Source organism: Saccostrea cucullata, unplaced genomic scaffold (genome assembly GCF_032062105.1).
Source record: "Saccostrea cucullata isolate Sc308-1 unplaced genomic scaffold, CSIRO_AGI_Scuc_v1 ctg2653, whole genome shotgun sequence".
NCBI classification, from domain to species: domain Eukaryota; kingdom Metazoa; phylum Mollusca; class Bivalvia; order Ostreida; family Ostreidae; genus Saccostrea; species Saccostrea cuccullata.
Window position 1 is genome coordinate 12138 of NW_026935145.1, and position 17846 is coordinate 29983.

The 17846-nt window shown below is 36.0% G+C and overlaps 2 protein-coding genes across 2 annotated transcripts; one reads left to right on the plus strand and one right to left on the minus strand.

Moving 5' to 3' along the window:
- Positions 1-1519: 1519 nt before the first annotated feature.
- LOC134242018 (uncharacterized) lies at positions 1520-7245 on the plus strand. Its single transcript, XM_062724024.1, has 6 exons — positions 1520-1924; positions 2126-2562; positions 2956-3184; positions 6273-6452; positions 6898-6994; positions 7163-7245. Exons 1-6 carry the CDS (start codon positions 1520-1522, stop codon positions 7243-7245), a joined length of 1431 nt encoding a protein of 476 aa, XP_062580008.1.
- Positions 7246-9868: 2623 nt separating this feature from the next.
- On the minus strand, positions 9869-12208 carry LOC134242019 (uncharacterized). The gene is made up of 3 exons (XM_062724026.1): positions 11934-12208; positions 11552-11654; positions 9869-10344 (listed from the first exon to the last, which is right to left on the minus strand). Exons 1-3 carry the CDS (start codon positions 12156-12158, stop codon positions 10019-10021), a joined length of 654 nt encoding a protein of 217 aa, XP_062580010.1. The 5' UTR covers positions 12159-12208; the 3' UTR covers positions 9869-10018.
- Positions 12209-17846: the final 5638 nt, after the last annotated feature.

Below are 17846 nucleotides of genomic sequence, written 5' to 3' on the forward strand. Positions count from 1 at the left end.
AAACTATTGGCACTCCTGGTTGAAGCATTACCATCTCCTTTTAACATGAGAACAAAGTCAGTCTGATTTTCCACCTGTTAATACAGAATATTGAGAGGTTAACAAATTAAAGTATATATACTCAGACTTCAGCATTAAGAGAAATTAAAATCTTTAGTCTGCTTCCTGGATGATTAATTTAATCCTTTACAGTAATTGTGAAAACCATCTTCAACAAATGAAGATTTCAGTTTACAGTAAAACTCGGTTATGATGAAGTCGCTGGGACCTATGAAATTACTTCGCTATATCCGTAATTTGTTATATCCATCCGTATAGGGAATCGTTAGATTTATAAAGCTGGGGATCCTAGATGACTTCGCTATATCCGTGAATTTGCAATATCCGTGTTCGTACTAAACGAGTTTTACTGTATTAAGGTTTTTAATCAAGTTTCTAAAAAGGAAAATTTTTGTTCTAATTAAAACTTGAGAAAATCAGTTTATTTCTGCAGATAAAAAAAACTTTGATCCTAAATTGTGACCCCAACTTAGTTCCTGAATCTTTATCACATCTTTCTTCATATTCAAGACTTATTGACCTTGTCGTCTTAAATTTTGACCAGCAATTGTGGCCCCACATGTAATTTAATCAAATAAGCCCCTATATTACATGGTTCTGTGTACATATAACTATTGATGTCATATTGCTTATTTCTTTGTTGTTCTATTTACTCCCCCCCCCCACCCATATTTTTTTTACATAAAATTATGACTCAATTCCTCTTGTGGCATCGTGCTTGCTCAAAGGGCCATGGAGATGCAACTTTTAATGATTTACTTTGGTCAAGTCATTTCAGAGGAGAACATTTAGGAGGACAATAATTGTTTTTTTTAGATTCAAATTCCATCCTATCTGACAGTATTTTTTTTAAACTTAACTGCACTTCAGATTCCTTTGCTTGTTAAAAGGAAAATACAGATTGTTTTTTCCAAAAAAAAAAAATTCATTAAAAAATAATTAATCTTTTTATACATATTCAGATGTGTAGGAACAATGATATTTTCTAGAGCATTAAAAAACATGAAATGGTTTATAAATAAAATTCCTGCATTCAAGCCGTTGTTGAAGGTATTTAAATCCCCCTCTAACCAGGAAGTAAATACACCTGACAGGTAGATAACACAGGTATGTCAGGTGATCAGTGTGTATAGAGACTGTACTTGGAGATCGATCAACAGGGCGGCCATTACTGAAGTCAGGTAAGAAACGTTTTAAGTATTCCTTTGCACAAAAGTTCAGAGTCACTGAAAATTCATTAGTACAGGCTAAAATTTCATTCCCAAAAATTTAAATGAACCTTAATGTAATACAAAGTTTTGTTAATGATCTTGTTTATATAATTTACATTTGTATTTCCCTTTGGCCTAAGTCAAACTGTGTTTCTTGAGTATAAAAAAATGTAAGTTGCCCTCAAACTCACTCAAAAATGTAGATTCATAAATGTTGAATTTTTATGCTTCAGTCACAAAATCTAATGATGGACCCCCGTACCAGTGCCCAGGACGTGATGCGATGTGACCTGTGCGAGACTGCTGTGGTACAGATGCACTGTGATACATGCCTTGTCAACCTGTGTACAGCGTGTGTAGGAAAACACATGATATCTGATGAATCCAAGGATCACAGGGTCCTTAAATTTCAGGCCAGGAAATCTACCCCCCTCTACCCTGGATGTAAATTCCATGATAAAGAACAATGTAAAATGTACTGTAATCAATGTGACATTCCTGTCTGCCATAAGTGTATCGGATCTGATCAACATCTAGGTCATAAGGTATCAGAAATCTTGAAAGTTGTGGATGAAAGAAAGACTAAATTCATGAAAGAACAGACTGAATTAAATAAGACAATTTATCCCACCTACCAGGACATTGCCTCTGATGTACAAAACAGAATGAGTCAGTTAGAAAAGGAATATGGAGATCTCTCAACAGCCATAACAAAACATGGAGAGAACTGGCACAGAGAAATTGACAAACTTGTCCAGAAACTTAAAGCTGAAGTTGATGAGATGAAAAACACACAGTTACAAACTCTACAGAAACATCTGGATGAAATAAACAAGACAATATCTGACATCAAGGATGAATTCGATTCATTGGAAACTACAATAGACACCAATGATTTGTCAAAACTGTTTAGTGTCACGTCCAATGTACACACATACAGAAATCTTCCACACAAAATCAATCCATCTTTACTTAAATTTATTCCAGGAAAAATCCAAGGAGAAGAACTTAGTAAGCTGTTTGGAGCCATATCATCAAGTTCTTTGACATCAGATAAACATGACTACAGCATGAAGACAACACAGAAATCACCAGAAGCTGGATCCTCTCCTCCAGTCAAACAGCTGCTTGATGAAACAGAGACTGTCACCACCATAGACACTCGGTATAAATATGACCTTTACAATGTGGCCTGTCTGAGTGATGAAGAAATCTGGACAAGTGGAGAAGACAAGACCATGAAACTCTACAGCATCAATCAGGGATCACTACTCAAGTCAATCAGAACCAAGTCAGGGATCTGGCCATCTAGCATAGCAGTGACAAAAAGTGGAGATCTAGTTTATACTGATTACATTGATAGAACTGTGAACATTGTGAAGAATGAGAAGATAGAGGTGATCAGACTACAGAACTGGAGACCTAATGGTGTCTGTAGTACCTCCTCTGGTGACCTCCTGGTTATCATGGAAAGTGATGATGGCAAACAAACAAAAGTTGTCCGTTACTCTGGCTCCACAGTGAAACAAACCATTCAGTTTGATGATAAAGGTAAACCTCTCTATCAACCTAGTTCTTATATTCTAAGATACATAACAGAGAACAAGAACCAGGATATCTGTGTGTCTGACATTGGAGCTAAAGCAGTAGTGGTGGTCAATCAGGCCGGGAAACTGAGATTCAGGTACACTGGACATACTCCTGCTCCAAATAACCGACCATTCGATCCACTAGGAATCACCACAGACAGTCAGGGTCACATCCTTACAGCTGATTATAACAATAACTGTGTCCACATCATAGACCAGGATGGACAGTTCCTCCGTTACATAGACTGTGTACTGAGTGGACCCTGGGGAATGTGTATAGATACAAATGACAATCTGTTTGTTGCTCAATATGGAAATAGACAAGTGAAGGAAATTAAATACATGTACATGTATCTGCAGTGATCTACATTATTGTGTTGTACAATTAGAGGTATGTAATATACATGTAACTGATTTATCAGTATGGTTTAACTATGGAATCTTGTAATAATACATATATCAGTCATATTATCAAATAATATCTTTTACCATTAAAAAATAATGGATGTCCATTGAAAATAAGTTAAACTTTGATGTGTTTTATAATGTATGCTTCTGAAAACTTTTTGTTTTGCTCAATATAGGCTGCTGTAGTACATTGTATAAGAAAACACAAGGTTTTAGGATATTTCTCCATACACAAAACACTATCTAAGAATTATTTAAAAACTGCCAAAATAATTCAAACCCAATTTGAAAGAATCTTTTCTTCTAAATTTTAGAGTTGCGAAATGAATTTGACAAGATTTCCACTGCATTATTTGAGGAAAACTTTTTCATAGTGGCTAAATTTTTTTTCACACAAAAATATTTTTTTCCAGCAATTATATTTAAGATATACCCAAAATTTTTAGTTAATGCCTAGTTTTTCCTATCATTTCATGGACAAGGAGATCATCAAATGTTAGACAGATTTTTTCTTTATTATCTTGTAATCTTGCCTTGTTTTTGTGAATGAGATGTCTACACTTGAAGAGACAGATTTCCTGTTAGTACTCGGTGTTACCGCAGTGGCGGATTTAAGGGGGGGCGCACCCGGCGCGCGCCCCCCTAAAATTGTCAAAGTTAGCGTAAATCACAGTTTCGTCTAGAAAATGTAAATATGTCTAATTGGTAGACCTCATTTTTACCCTACAAAATCTCTAAAATCCAGGAGCTTCCGGGGGCTTCGCCCCCTGGGCCCCCACCAGGGCTTTGCCCTGGACCCACTGGGGGCCTCAAGCAGGCCCCCAGACCCCTTGCCTAATGTTGGCGCCCCCTCTTACTCCAATTCCTGGATCCGCGCCTGTACCATATGCCTCCATCACACTCAGGGCGTCCTGTACACAGTCATGCTTGTCTTGGACCAGGATGTACTTGATCAGGTCCTACAAATAGAATTAACAGATATAAGTTTTGTACCTAGATTTTGTACATGTGTGCTGTATGTATGTAAATAATGGCCCTACAAATAGATCTACTTTTAAAAACTTGTAAATAATTATCTAGAAATATAATTAAGTTTTTGAATGAAGATTTTGTACATGTGTACTGTTTGTAAGTGATTACATGTAAATAAAACAAGCACACCTCATTGGACTGTTTGTCTGGTACCCGGTTAACTCCATACTTGAGAACCAGTTTTCTGACAGTCACCATCTTGTATTGCTCCTGTATCTCTGTGGCTCTGTTCAATAACCAGAAGTCTCTGTCGAGACTGAAGCTCTACTGGTTTGTACTTATAGCAAAGGAAGAGTAAAGTACTTAAGCAGTTGGGAATTGAAACTTTACAACAGCAATAAATAGAATAATGATCCTTTATTAAATCTATGTTCTTAGTGAAGTCTACTAGCATGCCACATTATATATTATTATCAGACTAAAAATTACTGTAATTGGAGTGGCATTTTGAGAGTATTAACAGAAATTTCTATTTTTCGTAACCAAGGCAATAATGTTCATCAGTCAGAAACCGATACACAGAATTGTGTATCTTAGTTTAGTCTACTTGATGGCCACGTTATATTGAAATCAGGCCAAAAATGTAGGAGACATAACATTTTGAAAGAATTTCACAGAAATTTCTATTTTTAGTAACAACGGCAACACCGTTCATCGAAATCAAAAACCGATAAACAGAATTATGTATCTTAGTGTAGTCTACTTGTGTGCCAAGTAATATTAAAATCAAACCAAAACTGTAGGAGGAGTAGCATTTTGAAAGAATTTCACAGAAATTTCTATTTTTAGTAACATCGGCAAAACCGTTCATCGAAATCAAAAACCGATACACAGAATTATGTATCTTAGTGTAGTCTACTTGTGTGCCAAGTTATATTAAAATCAAACCAAAACTGTAGGAGGAGTAGCATTTTGAAAAATTGTTTACAGACAGACAGACGGACGGACGCCGGACGCATTACTATCGCATAAGCTCTTCTGGTCTCTGACCAGTAGAGCTAAAAATAAATTAATGCTTTGAAATCTGCCCTTTGATAAGCAATGGTGCCTTCTTCAAAATTTGTGAATTTCATGGCTTTTGGATTAAAACACGAACCAAATACAATCGCTGGAAAGTTGTTACATGATACTCAGGTGACCTATAAGGCCCGTGGGCCTCTTGTTTTAAAGTTACTCGCAATATATTTGGAAAATTATATTTTTATTAGTAAGAAAAAGTGCTAAAATGGATTACATTTTTTTTTTTTTTTTATGCAACCATTAATCATTAAATCGCCCTTTTACTGTCTTACAGTTTGATAAAAAAACAAACAAACAATTTCTTAATTTCCTTTGATAGGAGATTACAAATCAGCTGTTGATGGGAACCTTGAAACCTTCAAGTACAACATCCTCAAAAGTCTTGTTTCCACTCTCAGTGTATCAGTTATCAGGATAGCCAACTTAAATGTAAGTATAACTTAAGTTAAAGTTTAAGCACAATGCTTAGTTTGTCCTTTCAGTATCAAGATAACCCTGTTACATGTAGATACAAGTAACTGAATAAAGCACTTTCATAGGGAAGTTTCTAGTTTTATGGATTCCTACATAAGAGTTGCATATTTTACATAAATTAGACGTAAATAATTGTTGCCATGCCAAATATTTGCTTGTTAAGGGTTGTAAAACTGGCATTATTTTTCTTATATGCCAATTTAATTGAATTTAGTGTTTTAAAACTGCCAGAGAGAATCATTTAGGAATAGAACTATTACATTACACTTTACCTGTTTAAAGGTATATTACAGTCCCACGGACATAAAACTATCACATTACACTTCACCTATTTACAGGTATATTACAGTCCTACAGACATAATAATACTTTACTTATTTACAGGTATATTACACTCCCCCGGACATAATCGTATCATTTGAGATCCTGGATGTGGCAACACTAAGTCTCAGTTTATTAACACTTTACCTATTTACAGGTATATTACAGTCCTACAGACATAATCGTGTCGTTTGAGATCCTGGACGTGGCACCAGTTGTCGGAGACGTACAGAGTGTAATCAAAGAGACACCGCTAAGTGTTGCCGCCAACACGCTACAGACCAAAGTCCAAAACTCACAATTCGCCATCGCTCTAGACAAAACAGCCTTCCCAAATGTATGTACAGTATATGTATCCAGTTTGATGTAAATAATTTTTTGTGTTCTTTTTTCATTCATTTTGACCTAGGCTTATACCTTACGGTATTAAGTTGATTTAACTTTAAAAGACAAAATGAATACCATTATGACTTACTTATACCTATTACCGTAATTATGATGTTGACCTTTTTTCCTCAGCATTGACTTAAAATCTACTACTTACAATGCAGTATTACTGAATAAAAGGCCTTATTAACTTATAGAGAGTTCCATTTTATTCCCGTTTGATCTGACCTTTTCTGTATAAATTGTCTCCCCAAATTGACAAGGACCTCAAAGCTAATCCAACCAGTCAAAAGGAGATGCTTACTTCATTATGGTACCTGATCCCCTCTCTGTGTTTAGGAGTCAAAGTTTGCTGTGCAATAAATTCAATCTCTAGTACTCTCCTTATTTAACAGATACCTGCCATGGTACCTATCAAAGAGTCTTTCACAGAAACAACGTATCTAAATAACAAGGGACAAAAGGCTACAGCTAAAACAGGATACAGTCCAGGTACAATGTAGTTATATGGTCATGCAAACAAGATCGTTAATTAAACATGAAAGAAATTGTCAAACTTTTACACTTTGTGTTATAACCATGCAGAATTTACAGTATTTTGATTGGATTCATCAAAAAACGGTGGTATATTGGCCTAAAATGACATTATTTGATTGACAGGTGCCATGGCTGCTGTAGGCGTCACATTACCAATAGTGGGCAGAGCCTTAGGAGGGGTGTTTGCTTATTTCTTCTTCAAATAAACATTTTTAAAAATCCTAAAGCAAGGTAAATTTCAGGTATTTTCCCTTCACTTTCTAGACACTATCTTATTCTTTCTTTCAAAATTCCTTTACCCTGTGTACATGTAATTGTCGCCTCACATCACCATGAACAGAGTTAAGCTAGATGTTGATTTTCTTGCAGGTCTCCGAGTACCTACACTGAGTTAGGCAAAGAAACAGAGCACTAATGAGATACCATTTGAAAACCATGCCACTTGTCTCCATTGGTGAAACTGACTCATAATTTATACAAATCTCTTTTTTTCCTATGTATTTTACATGTATTTGTATTCTTATGTATGCAATATTGAATAAATACTCCAAAGATAAAAAAAAACATTTACTATGTTTGAACAATTACTTTTATTTTCAATTCTGAAGATTTTTACAAATTATTTAACCTTTACGTGTGACAAAACTAAAAAAAAATATGTTGTAATAAAATTTGCAAATATAAAATTCTTCAGGTCCTTAGCTACTTTCAGCTGCTAGCTAGAAGCTTCAGCTACTAGCTAATTACAGCAATCAGACTAATGATGGTATACAGATAAAGTATATTATTGAGGGAGTTAGCAAAATCATTGAGGGTGTTAGCAAAATTCCAGTTCCACATGTCCAGGACTTTTTCCCAAGGCACAGCCTCTGATCAAGGGGAACTGAAATCTTGCTACTTCTCTCTATAATATCCTACTTTTTAACTGTTTTATTATACTGATACACAAATGAAAAAAATGGAGGATTACAAATAGAGGTATAATAAATATTTATAGCATACCAAAAACAAATTGTAATACACACTGTTAGATAAAAGTTCTGGCCACTGGAATTTTCTTTGACTCTTGGGTCAAATATGATTTTTCTTTTACCGTTCATGGTAGCTCAGTTGGTAGAGTGCTTGCTCTGTGATCGGGAGGTCATGAGTTCATATCTCGGCCGCAACTGACCTAGTCGTTAAAATGGGTAGCAACTGTTCCTTCGCCATGTGCTCGGCTTTTGAAGTGAAAGTTACGTGTCCTTCAGATGAGACCTTAACAAGAGGCCCATGGGCCACATCGCTCACCTGAGAAGCTTTGACCATTCTGTTCTTTACCAGATTTCCCCCTTGTTATACATAATGCATCCCCACCCTACCCCACTGATCATAATTTAGACATTTTGAAATCTACACTACCCCATGATCCTTCCATGGGCACATATGTTTCAGCTTTTTTGGCCCAGTGGTTCCTGAGAAGAAGATTTTCAAAGATTTTTCCTATATATTTCTATGTAAAACTTTGATTCCCAATGATGGCCCCGCCCTTCCCCAGGGGGTCATGATTCCTACACTTTAGAATCTACACTACCCCAGAATGCTTCCACATAAGCTTCACTTTTTCTGGCCCAGTGGTTCTTGAGAAGAAGATTTTCAAAGATTTTTCAAGTATATTTCTATATAAAACTTTGATTCCCCATTGTGGCCCCGCCCTTCCCCCGGGGGTCATTATTTGAACAATTTAGAATCTACACTATACCAGGATGCTTCCACATAAGTTTCAGCTTTTCTGGCCCAGTGGTTCTTGAGAAGAAGATTTTCAAAGATTTTTCCTATCTATTTCTATATAAAACTTTGATTCCCTATTGTGGCCCCACCCTTCCCCCGGGGGTCATTATTGGAACAATTTAAAATCTACATTATACCAGGATGCTTCCACATAAGTTTCAGCTTTTCTGGCCCAATGGTTCTTGAGAAGAAGATTTTCAAAGATTTTTCCTATATATTTCTATATAAAACTTTGATTCCCCATTGTGGCCCCGCCCTTCCCCCGGGGGTCATTATTTGAACAATTTGGAATCTACATTATACCAGGATGCTTCCACATAAGTTTCAGCTTTTCTGGCCCAGTGGTTCTTGAGAAGAAGATTTTCAAAGATTTTTCCTATATATTTCTATGTAAAACTTTGATACCCTATTGTGGCCCCGCCCTTTCCCCGGGGGTCATGATTTGAACAATTTAGAATCTACACTACCCCAGGAAGCTTCCTCATAAGTTTCAGCTTTACTGGCCCAGTGGTTCTTGAGAAGAAGATTTTTTAGTGACCCAACCCTATTTTTGTCTTTTCTTGATTATCTCCCCTTGCGAGGGGATATGTCCCTTCATTTTTACAATTTCAATTCCCCTTTACCCAAGGATGCTTTGTACCAAGTTTGGTCAAAATTGGCCCAGTGGTTCTTGAGAAGAAGTCGAAAATGTGAAAAGTTTACAGACGGACAGACGGACAGACAGACGGACAGACGGACAGACAGACGGACGGACGACGGACAAAATGTGATCAGAAAAGCTCACTTGAGCCTTCGGCTCAGGTGAGCTAAAAACCAAGGCCCCATGTTAGCGGCAGGCGTTGGCACGATAAAGATCCCTCACTGCTCAATGGCCCTGAGTGCCAAGTAAAAGTCAAAATTTGAAGCCCTTCACCAGCATACGGTGACATCTCCATATGAGTGAAAAATTCTGGAGAGGGACATTAAACAATATACAATCAATCAATCAATCATTTTTCTTTTCATACATGATTAGGTTAGGCGGTAAAAAAACTTTGTAACATCCAATACCTTTACATCTTCTCCCAAGTTCTTGACGAGCCCTCTGCTTTTCTCACGCTCATTTTTCCATTCAATCCTTAATTTTTCAGGGTCAAAGTTAGACCTGGATTTTTTTGTTAACTTGGGGTCTAATCTACAGTGGTGTTGATAGAGATGGTAGTGGACTAAGGATTAAGGTGGGACACTAGTTGACAATTCACATAATACAGCTTCTGCCTGGATTTGATCAGTCTGTAGGTTCATCATAGTCCCATGTAGATCTGTCATGGTCTGTATATTAGTCCCCTGCTCCCCCTGTTTATCTGAACAGGTCTGTATGTTAGCCCCATGTTCATTCAGTAGTTCTGTACAGGTCTGTATGTTAGTCCCCTGCTCATTCTGTATACCTGTTGAGTTCTGTATGGGGGAGCTAGAGGACTGGGAATCCGTCACACTGGGGAACTCTAGCTGATCATCTAAACATTCTTCTTTGATTCTAACCTCCACCAGGAAAGTACCTGTAAAGGATCATCTTAATACATGTAGTAGAAAAATAAACTACAGTGCATTATACTTTGAAGTCTTTCATTGCTTCTTTTCATTTAAGATCAGCTGTTTCCTATAGATTTTATTATACCACCAATTGCCAATTTTTTTGCAACATAGATATTTAGTACATGAATATGAAGAAAATGAGCAGTAATCATGCAGGGTTTTTATGCGCCCAGATAGACAGATTGGGTCTTCTATTGTTTTTGTCCTATCTGTTTGTTGTAAACTTTAACCTACGCCATAACTTCTGAACCATGAGATAGAGACTTCATATTTGGTATGCATAATCCACAACTTAAGCTCTTTCAAATGTTATGCAGATCAATGACGTTGTGACCTTGACTGTGACATATATGCTAAAAAATAGCTTTTTCAATCTTTCACCATAACTTTTGAATCATAAGAGATAATTGGTATGCATACCCCACTAATCAAGTTCTTTATGAAACCAAGATCAATGACCTTGTGACCTTGACTGTGACCTACATGCTAAAAATAGCTTTTTTGAACTTTAATGCTGTCAGTCGCGTGTCAACAAGATGAATCTGTGAAGGTCTAGGCCCCTGCTGGTACTTAATACAATTCTGGAGTGGAATGTAGCAATATATATATATGTATATTCTAAATTTCATTTCAGTATGTGGAACGGTTGTGAAAAAATGACTAAGTCAACTGACCGACCGACCAACAGACAGACAGCAGCAAAGCAATATGCCCCCCCCTTCTTTGAAGGGGGACATTAATATTAAAGCCTTACCCTTGACAGCCCAATAGTTATAGGCAAGGTATAAGTTTACAACAGACAAACAGGAAGACAAACAGACAGACAGGACAAAAACAATATATCCCCAGGGTATTTTGATTCGGGGGCAAAATTGAAACTTTTGAGAGTACTAACTCATGCAATTCAACCAAAAAAAAAGGTATTGTGAGTAAATAATAATTCACATTTCATCACATTCAAATAGGGGTGACTGAAATTCAGAAGATACTTGTTAGAGAATAAGAATTTTTTTGTGTTGAATTTATAGTGAGTGTGAAAAGAGCGACAGCCTTTCCATGTCATTGATTTAGACCCAAAGACTTGCAGGTAAAAATTTTGCAAGAGGCAATAAGAACAGTAGTGTTGTGTCTTTAAAGGCAATTACAATCTAAGAAGCAGTGGACCAGTACCTTGTTCCTCCAAGTTGGAATTGAAGACTTCCTGATCTAAATTATTGGGGTCAGGCTCCACTCCTTCCTCCACTGCCTTTGTTATGAGATTCCGAGAAAATGACTGCAATTAAATATATGAAAATATTAGCTACTTAGAACAACATTCTGAGATCCATCCCTAGAAATTGGCAAAAAATTGCTTAAATGTATTTGCTTCATATATACATAGAAATAAATGTAGTCCTGAAGACAGAAGTAAGTTACAGACTGAATCCATTGTCACAGACTCAGTGAGGGGAATAAAAAGTAGTTTTGTAACTAACTCTTTTACAAAACAACAAACTCAATATTAACTCTCTGCTGAACAATAAAATCATTTTACACATAAAGATTTTCATACCTTAGAAGCAGTCCGGGATAAACCAGACCTTCCTGGACTAGAAAACAACTTTTCCAAATCCCTATTTTCCTTCAGATGCATGAGTTTTTTGGTCGGGGGAGCGTATTCCATAGGAGCTGTGATATCTGACGTGTCCCTGAACTGTAGTTTCATTGTCTCTATAGGGATCAATCCTTTCTCACAATCGTCTACTATTATCCTCTTCTTTACCCTCTTTTCACTCATTATCAAGATTCCCCCTCCAGAGTTCCCTGCTGGTTGATTTGAAGTTGATGCTGCGTCATTTATTTCCTAAAAACAGATATACAAAATGAGAGGTACATGAACAAGATATACATGATATAGGTACAATAATTCATGGTTATAGCACAGGCACCTGACGTTACTTATTTTTCTTTTAATAAAAAAATATACACCTACTTAATTTGAGGGAACCATTTTTTTTTTTTTGGCATTTCTTACTACATTTTCTCGACATTAATTTCCTGCAGTATAAAGTGTGTGTGTGTGTGTGGGGGGGGGGGGGAGGGGGGAGGGGCAAACCAGCCTTTCAATGGAAATGTAAAAGTAATGTTGAGAAAAAACAGGCCCCTCTTTAGCTATGTGCCTATAAAAAAAGGGAGGTAGAACCTTAACTTGTTTATTTCATCATCTCCCAGTTGGGGATAGTTATATAAATTTTTAGATATTGGTCAAATTACAAATTTTATAAAGAAAAAAAATCAAATTTTTGAACGCTTTCAATTTATATATATATATATATATTTTTTTTAAATGTATTTCAAGTGATTGTCTACAAATTGTTCTTAAAATATACTTGGGACCATAAGTAAATATTCTTATCAATTATAACAGACAGGGAGTTAGATAGAACGTTCTATTGCCCGGTTTAACAATAGATGTGGTGAGGGCTTGTACTGAGACACAGTTAGATTATTCTAACTAACAGGGAGTATACAGACCTCACCTCACCTGTCCTCTTCGTGCCCGCTGGCACATAAGGCCCCGAGAGTATACAGAAGGTGTTAAAAAAATCAGTTAAGTGCAAGATAATTATTCTGGCTGCCACTTCAAAAACAATGCTACATGTCTGTTTATATTAATTTTGTATATACTTGTTTTCGTATTGAAATAATTAGTATTTCATTCCTTCAGGCTATTGTTTATTTCAACCTCAAATGGGCTTCACTTCTCTCACACTCACAGTTTTATTCATAATTATTACATCTGATGCAATAATGCCATGATGCACAAGGCTTTAAGTGATCATTTTCTAAGAGAATGTTTCTTGAACTATTAGCTAAACCAAATACATGTACATAAACAATGTCTCTGGCAATAGCTACCATGGGCAGTTTTTAACCTCTGGGAGGAAATTATTTAAAAGCAGATACTTTTTAATACGGATTATCTCACCAACATCAGGTCCAGTACAATCACTAGATTTAGCTACGCAGGTAGAATTACCTACGTAGCTTTATTTACCTACCTCTGGTTGCTTTATTTAGCTATTTCAAGGTTACTTTTCAAAAATTTTCTTCTTATGAAAAAGAGACAAAAAAATCGCAGTTAAGTGAATATTGATATTTATACTTGGGACGCTTAAAAAACAATCCAAAGCAGAGCAAGCTTAAACATTGCTGCGTTTGGTCAATTTAGAGTAAAACAAGTAATTCCATTGTTTGGTTATCTTTCCATGCGGTGAGGGCGGTGAGGCATGACTGAGTATGATTACTTCACATTGTGCTGAATAATTACCGACCTATTATCGTGTTAACCGGAACTGGACTTCTTTGTCATTTCATTCAAGTAGTAACTGTTCTAACTGTCATACATAGCCCCAAAACTTTCAAAACTTTGATTGCAATTGCGCAGAAAATAGACATTTTTTCAAGAGGGAATTTTTTATGAGTTGTTTTCATATGAGTTCAAAGTTGAAAATGATCACTGCATCAAAATGATATTTTCTGCACACTCTGAGAAAAATGCTTTTTTATATACCGGTAGAAATAAATTGATTTGGTAGCTAAATCAAGCTACCTCAGGTTGGTAAATAAAGCTATGTAGGTAAATGAAGCTACGTAGCTAAATCTAGTGATTGTACTGGACCTGAACTATTTAATCTTTAGAGAAGTGTGTCCGACAGGCTTTCACCTAGGCGAAAGCCTGTCCACTTCTCTAAAGAGAATAGACCTGAACATGCATAGGCGTCGGAACCGGGGGAAAGCCCTAGGGGGGGGGGGGCCACTTAGCCCCCCCCCCCACTTTTTTTCCAAATGTATACCTAGTTTAGACATTGAACCTTGTATCGTAGGTGATTTTCGCCTTTGGGGAAATGGACATTTCCAACTTTTTTTTTTTTTTTTTTTTTTGCTTGTAAGGTTTTTTTTGAAGGTAAAAAATTTTTTTTATTAAAATTAGCCCCCTCCTTTCAATTTGCTTCCGACGCCAGTGACATGTATGTCATTGTGCAACAAAGTCGCATTTTATTTGTCCTCTCACCTCTGAACGGGTGGCACGTTTTGGCACTCCTATCCTAGGCTTTCGATATATTTTACTAAACCAAGCTATGAGCCTGATATCAGCTATGAAATTTCAATTTGCAGATCTACCTTTATTTACCCGCCATGTTAATTTTAAACCGGAAGTACGAGTTTGTAAAGTTGAAATCTCGATCCCGACTGAAATTCAAAATGGGGAGGGAAAAAAATCCTTTTCCTGAAAATTCAAAAACTTGTGGCGACGGGTTTGTAAGCCCAAAATAAAGGGAAAAAATCTTGCCTAATATAAGTTGATTTGAGAGAGTTTTATCAAATATCTGAATTTTTTATGACATATTGTGTCAAATATAAACGCCATAACATATGTCATATAGAAATTATCACCAAGTTTTATTTTGATAAAATAAGGTTAATCTGAATGTCAAGGGTTCAGAATTCATAGCATACATAGCATGCTCAGAAATATTTTGGGTAATGCAAATGTCAAAAAATATGAAAGCCATATCTCTCTCAATCAAAAGTTATAAGAATGGTACCTAACATATGCTCCCTTATGGCAAAATTTCAATTTCTTTATTGATTCACCAAACATGTTGGCATACAACCATGTTACATATAAAAGACAAGTAATAAAATACATACATGCAAGTGTATGGATCAGTGAAGTCAACTATGCAGAGTATACAACTTGAAGATTAAACATAATCATTATGCAAGCAGTATAATATGGACAGTGAAAGCTAATATATGCATTAAACATATATATTATAATTGTGCTTTATTTTTGGAACGCAATTCAAAACATTCATATAAAAATTCACACAGCCTTCTAGAATGAACTGCATTGTCAGGATTACATAATACTTTACAATGATTTTCTTTCAATATGTTATCGTTTAAATTACAGATGTTCAAAGAACAGTACTTTTTTCGCAAATCTATATATAAGGGACAGTCATATATGAAATGTATTTCACTTTCTACAATAGTTTTACAATAGTGACAAAAACGCGATTCTTTTGGGATACAAGGCTTTGAATATCTGCCTACTTCAATTTCCAAGGGATGTGCAGAAATTCTCAGTTTTGTTAATTTAGAACGTATAGCTTTATTTATTGGATATTTTAAGTAGTCTTGTAATTCATAATTCTTTCTAATTTGACTGAAAAATAATAATTTACCACATTTGGAAAGAATTCAATGTTCTGGAGTTGCAAATTAACATTTTTTATGTAAAAATTCTTCAAGCAGGTGCTGAATGTGTTATCAGTTATATCTAATGATGGAAGATTAAGTTTCTTTTTTAATTTTTCAATCTGACTTTGCCAATTATCCTTTACACCATTACTATATAAGTTGTCATCTTCTAAGGAAGCAGCAATAAGAATTTGATTTCAGTGCTATTTTTATTCTTAACATTTTTTAGTCTCTTATAGTATTTAAACATTGAGATGATAGCTTTGCAACAAATAGGGACTGTTCCTAGCTCATATTTAATGGCTAAATAAAACTTTCCTAATGGTACCCAAAGTAATCTTCTCACAAAAATACAGTTGTGAAATATGAAAGCCTCGGTACCACCCAGGCACGTAGCATCGTTTTTGAAAGTGGGGGGGGGGGCAACCTGAGAAATTTTTTTTACTTGCCTGAAAAAGTTGACAAGCAAAAAAAAAAAAAGGAAAATTAAAGTTGCCCAAACTAAATTCCTATTTCGTGGGGGAGGGGGGGGGGGGGTAGTGGCCAACTGTTTTAAAGCCAAGTTACTTTCAATTCCAATTTTTCCCATATAAATTCTGATGACATCACTATAGTACTATGGTCAAAAACTGGGATGGCCAACTTTCCTTTCAATGAACATTTTCTATAGTAAAGGTAATGTTGAGGTAAAACTTTGGGGGGCCAGGCCCCCCCACCCCCTGTTTCCCTGCCACCTGTTCACCCCAAAGGAACAACTGACCCTGGGGCCACTTATTTCAAAATTTTGGAAATTTTATCGTAAATTCTATTTTATCATAAATGGTTGATTGATAACAAAAAGCAGATTTCAAAGCATTAATTTATTTTCAGACTATACCCCCCCCCCTTTTTACACCAAATGGCAAAACCCCTGACACAAGGGCCATGAAATTCACAAATCTGGATAAAGCACCCTTGCTCATCATATTTATATGTTCTTAGTTTATTTAATACCCAGAAGCAGAGAAGAAGATTTTCAAAGAATAAATGCATTTTCACTATATAATCAATAGAGCTCCGCCCTAACACCTGAACCTCTAATCCTGGGGCCATAAAATCACAATTTTGAAAGAGGCACTCTATTTTATCATAACTATGTACTTTTTTGATCTAATATCCAGGCGCAGAGAAAGAATAAAATCATTTTCACTATATAATCAATGGAGCCCCGCCCAGTAACACCAGAACCCCTGACCCTGGGGCCATAAAATACACAATTTTGGAGGATGCACTCTTGTTAATCATAACTATGTACTTAGTTAGCTTGTTTAATATCGAGGAGTAGGAAGAAGATATTTGAAGAATTAATGTTTTTTAAATATACAATCAATAGAGCCCCGCCCTAACACCAGAACCCCTGACCCTGGAGCCATGAAATTCACAATTATTGAGAGGCACTCTTGGTCATCATAACTATGTTCTTAGTTGGTTTATTTAATACCCACGTGCAAAGAAGAAGATTTTAAAAGAAATAATGCACATGTACTATATGATCTATATAGCCCCGCCCTAACACCAGAACCCCTGACGCAGGGGCCATGAAATTCACAATTTTTGAAGAAGCACACTTGGTTATCATAACTATATATGTTCTTAGTTAGTTAATTTAATACCCAGGAGCAGAGAAGATTTTCAGAGAAATAATGCACTTTTACTATATGATCTATATAGCCCCACCCTAACACCAGAACCCCTTTTTCATTTCATTTCATTTTATTCAGGTAAAACTATCACAGAATGTCATGATTCACAAATCAAACATAACAGACTAGCATACTACTAGAAAAAAGAAATACACACACATAACCTAGGGGCCATGAATTTCACAATTTTGGTAGAGGACTCAATGCTGATTACAATCATATCAACAGTTTGACTGCTTGATGTCCAGGAGTAAAGAAGAAGATTTTTAAAAATTGCATTAATTTTAGTGGTTTTGGCCCCACAGGGGGACAGGACCACGAAATTCACAAATGTTGTTCCCCTTCACCCATAGATGCTGTATACCAAATTTAATTGAAATTGGTTCAGTGGTTGAGAAGAAGTTAAAACTTCAAAAGTTTACGAACGACGGACGATGACGGACGAAAACGGATAGCAATAGGTCACCTAGAAATAGGGAAAGTGGTGGTATTTTAAAAAAAAAATTGGTACTGAAGTTCGAACCTAACCCCCC

Excerpts from the sequence above, each read along its gene's own strand:
- LOC134242018 (XM_062724024.1), top strand. The coding sequence starts at position 1,520 with ATGGACCCCCGTACCAGTGCCCAGGACGTGATGCGATGTGACCTGTGC. Across the intron at positions 2,563-2,955 it reads CTCAAGTCAATCAGAACCAA|GTACACTGGACATACTCCTG; the intron begins GTCAGGGATCTG and ends ACTGAGATTCAG. Across the intron at positions 3,185-6,272 it reads CTCAATATGGAAATAGACAA|GTATATTACAGTCCTACAGA; the intron begins GTGAAGGAAATT and ends ACCTATTTACAG.
- LOC134242019 (XM_062724026.1), bottom strand. The coding sequence starts at position 12,158 with ATGAGTGAAAAGAGGGTAAAGAAGAGGATAATAGTAGACGATTGTGAG. Across the intron at positions 11,655-11,933 it reads TATCCCGGACTGCTTCTAAG|TCATTTTCTCGGAATCTCAT; the intron begins GTATGAAAATCT and ends ATTTAATTGCAG. Across the intron at positions 10,345-11,551 it reads TTCCAACTTGGAGGAACAAG|GTACTTTCCTGGTGGAGGTT; the intron begins GTACTGGTCCAC and ends GATCCTTTACAG.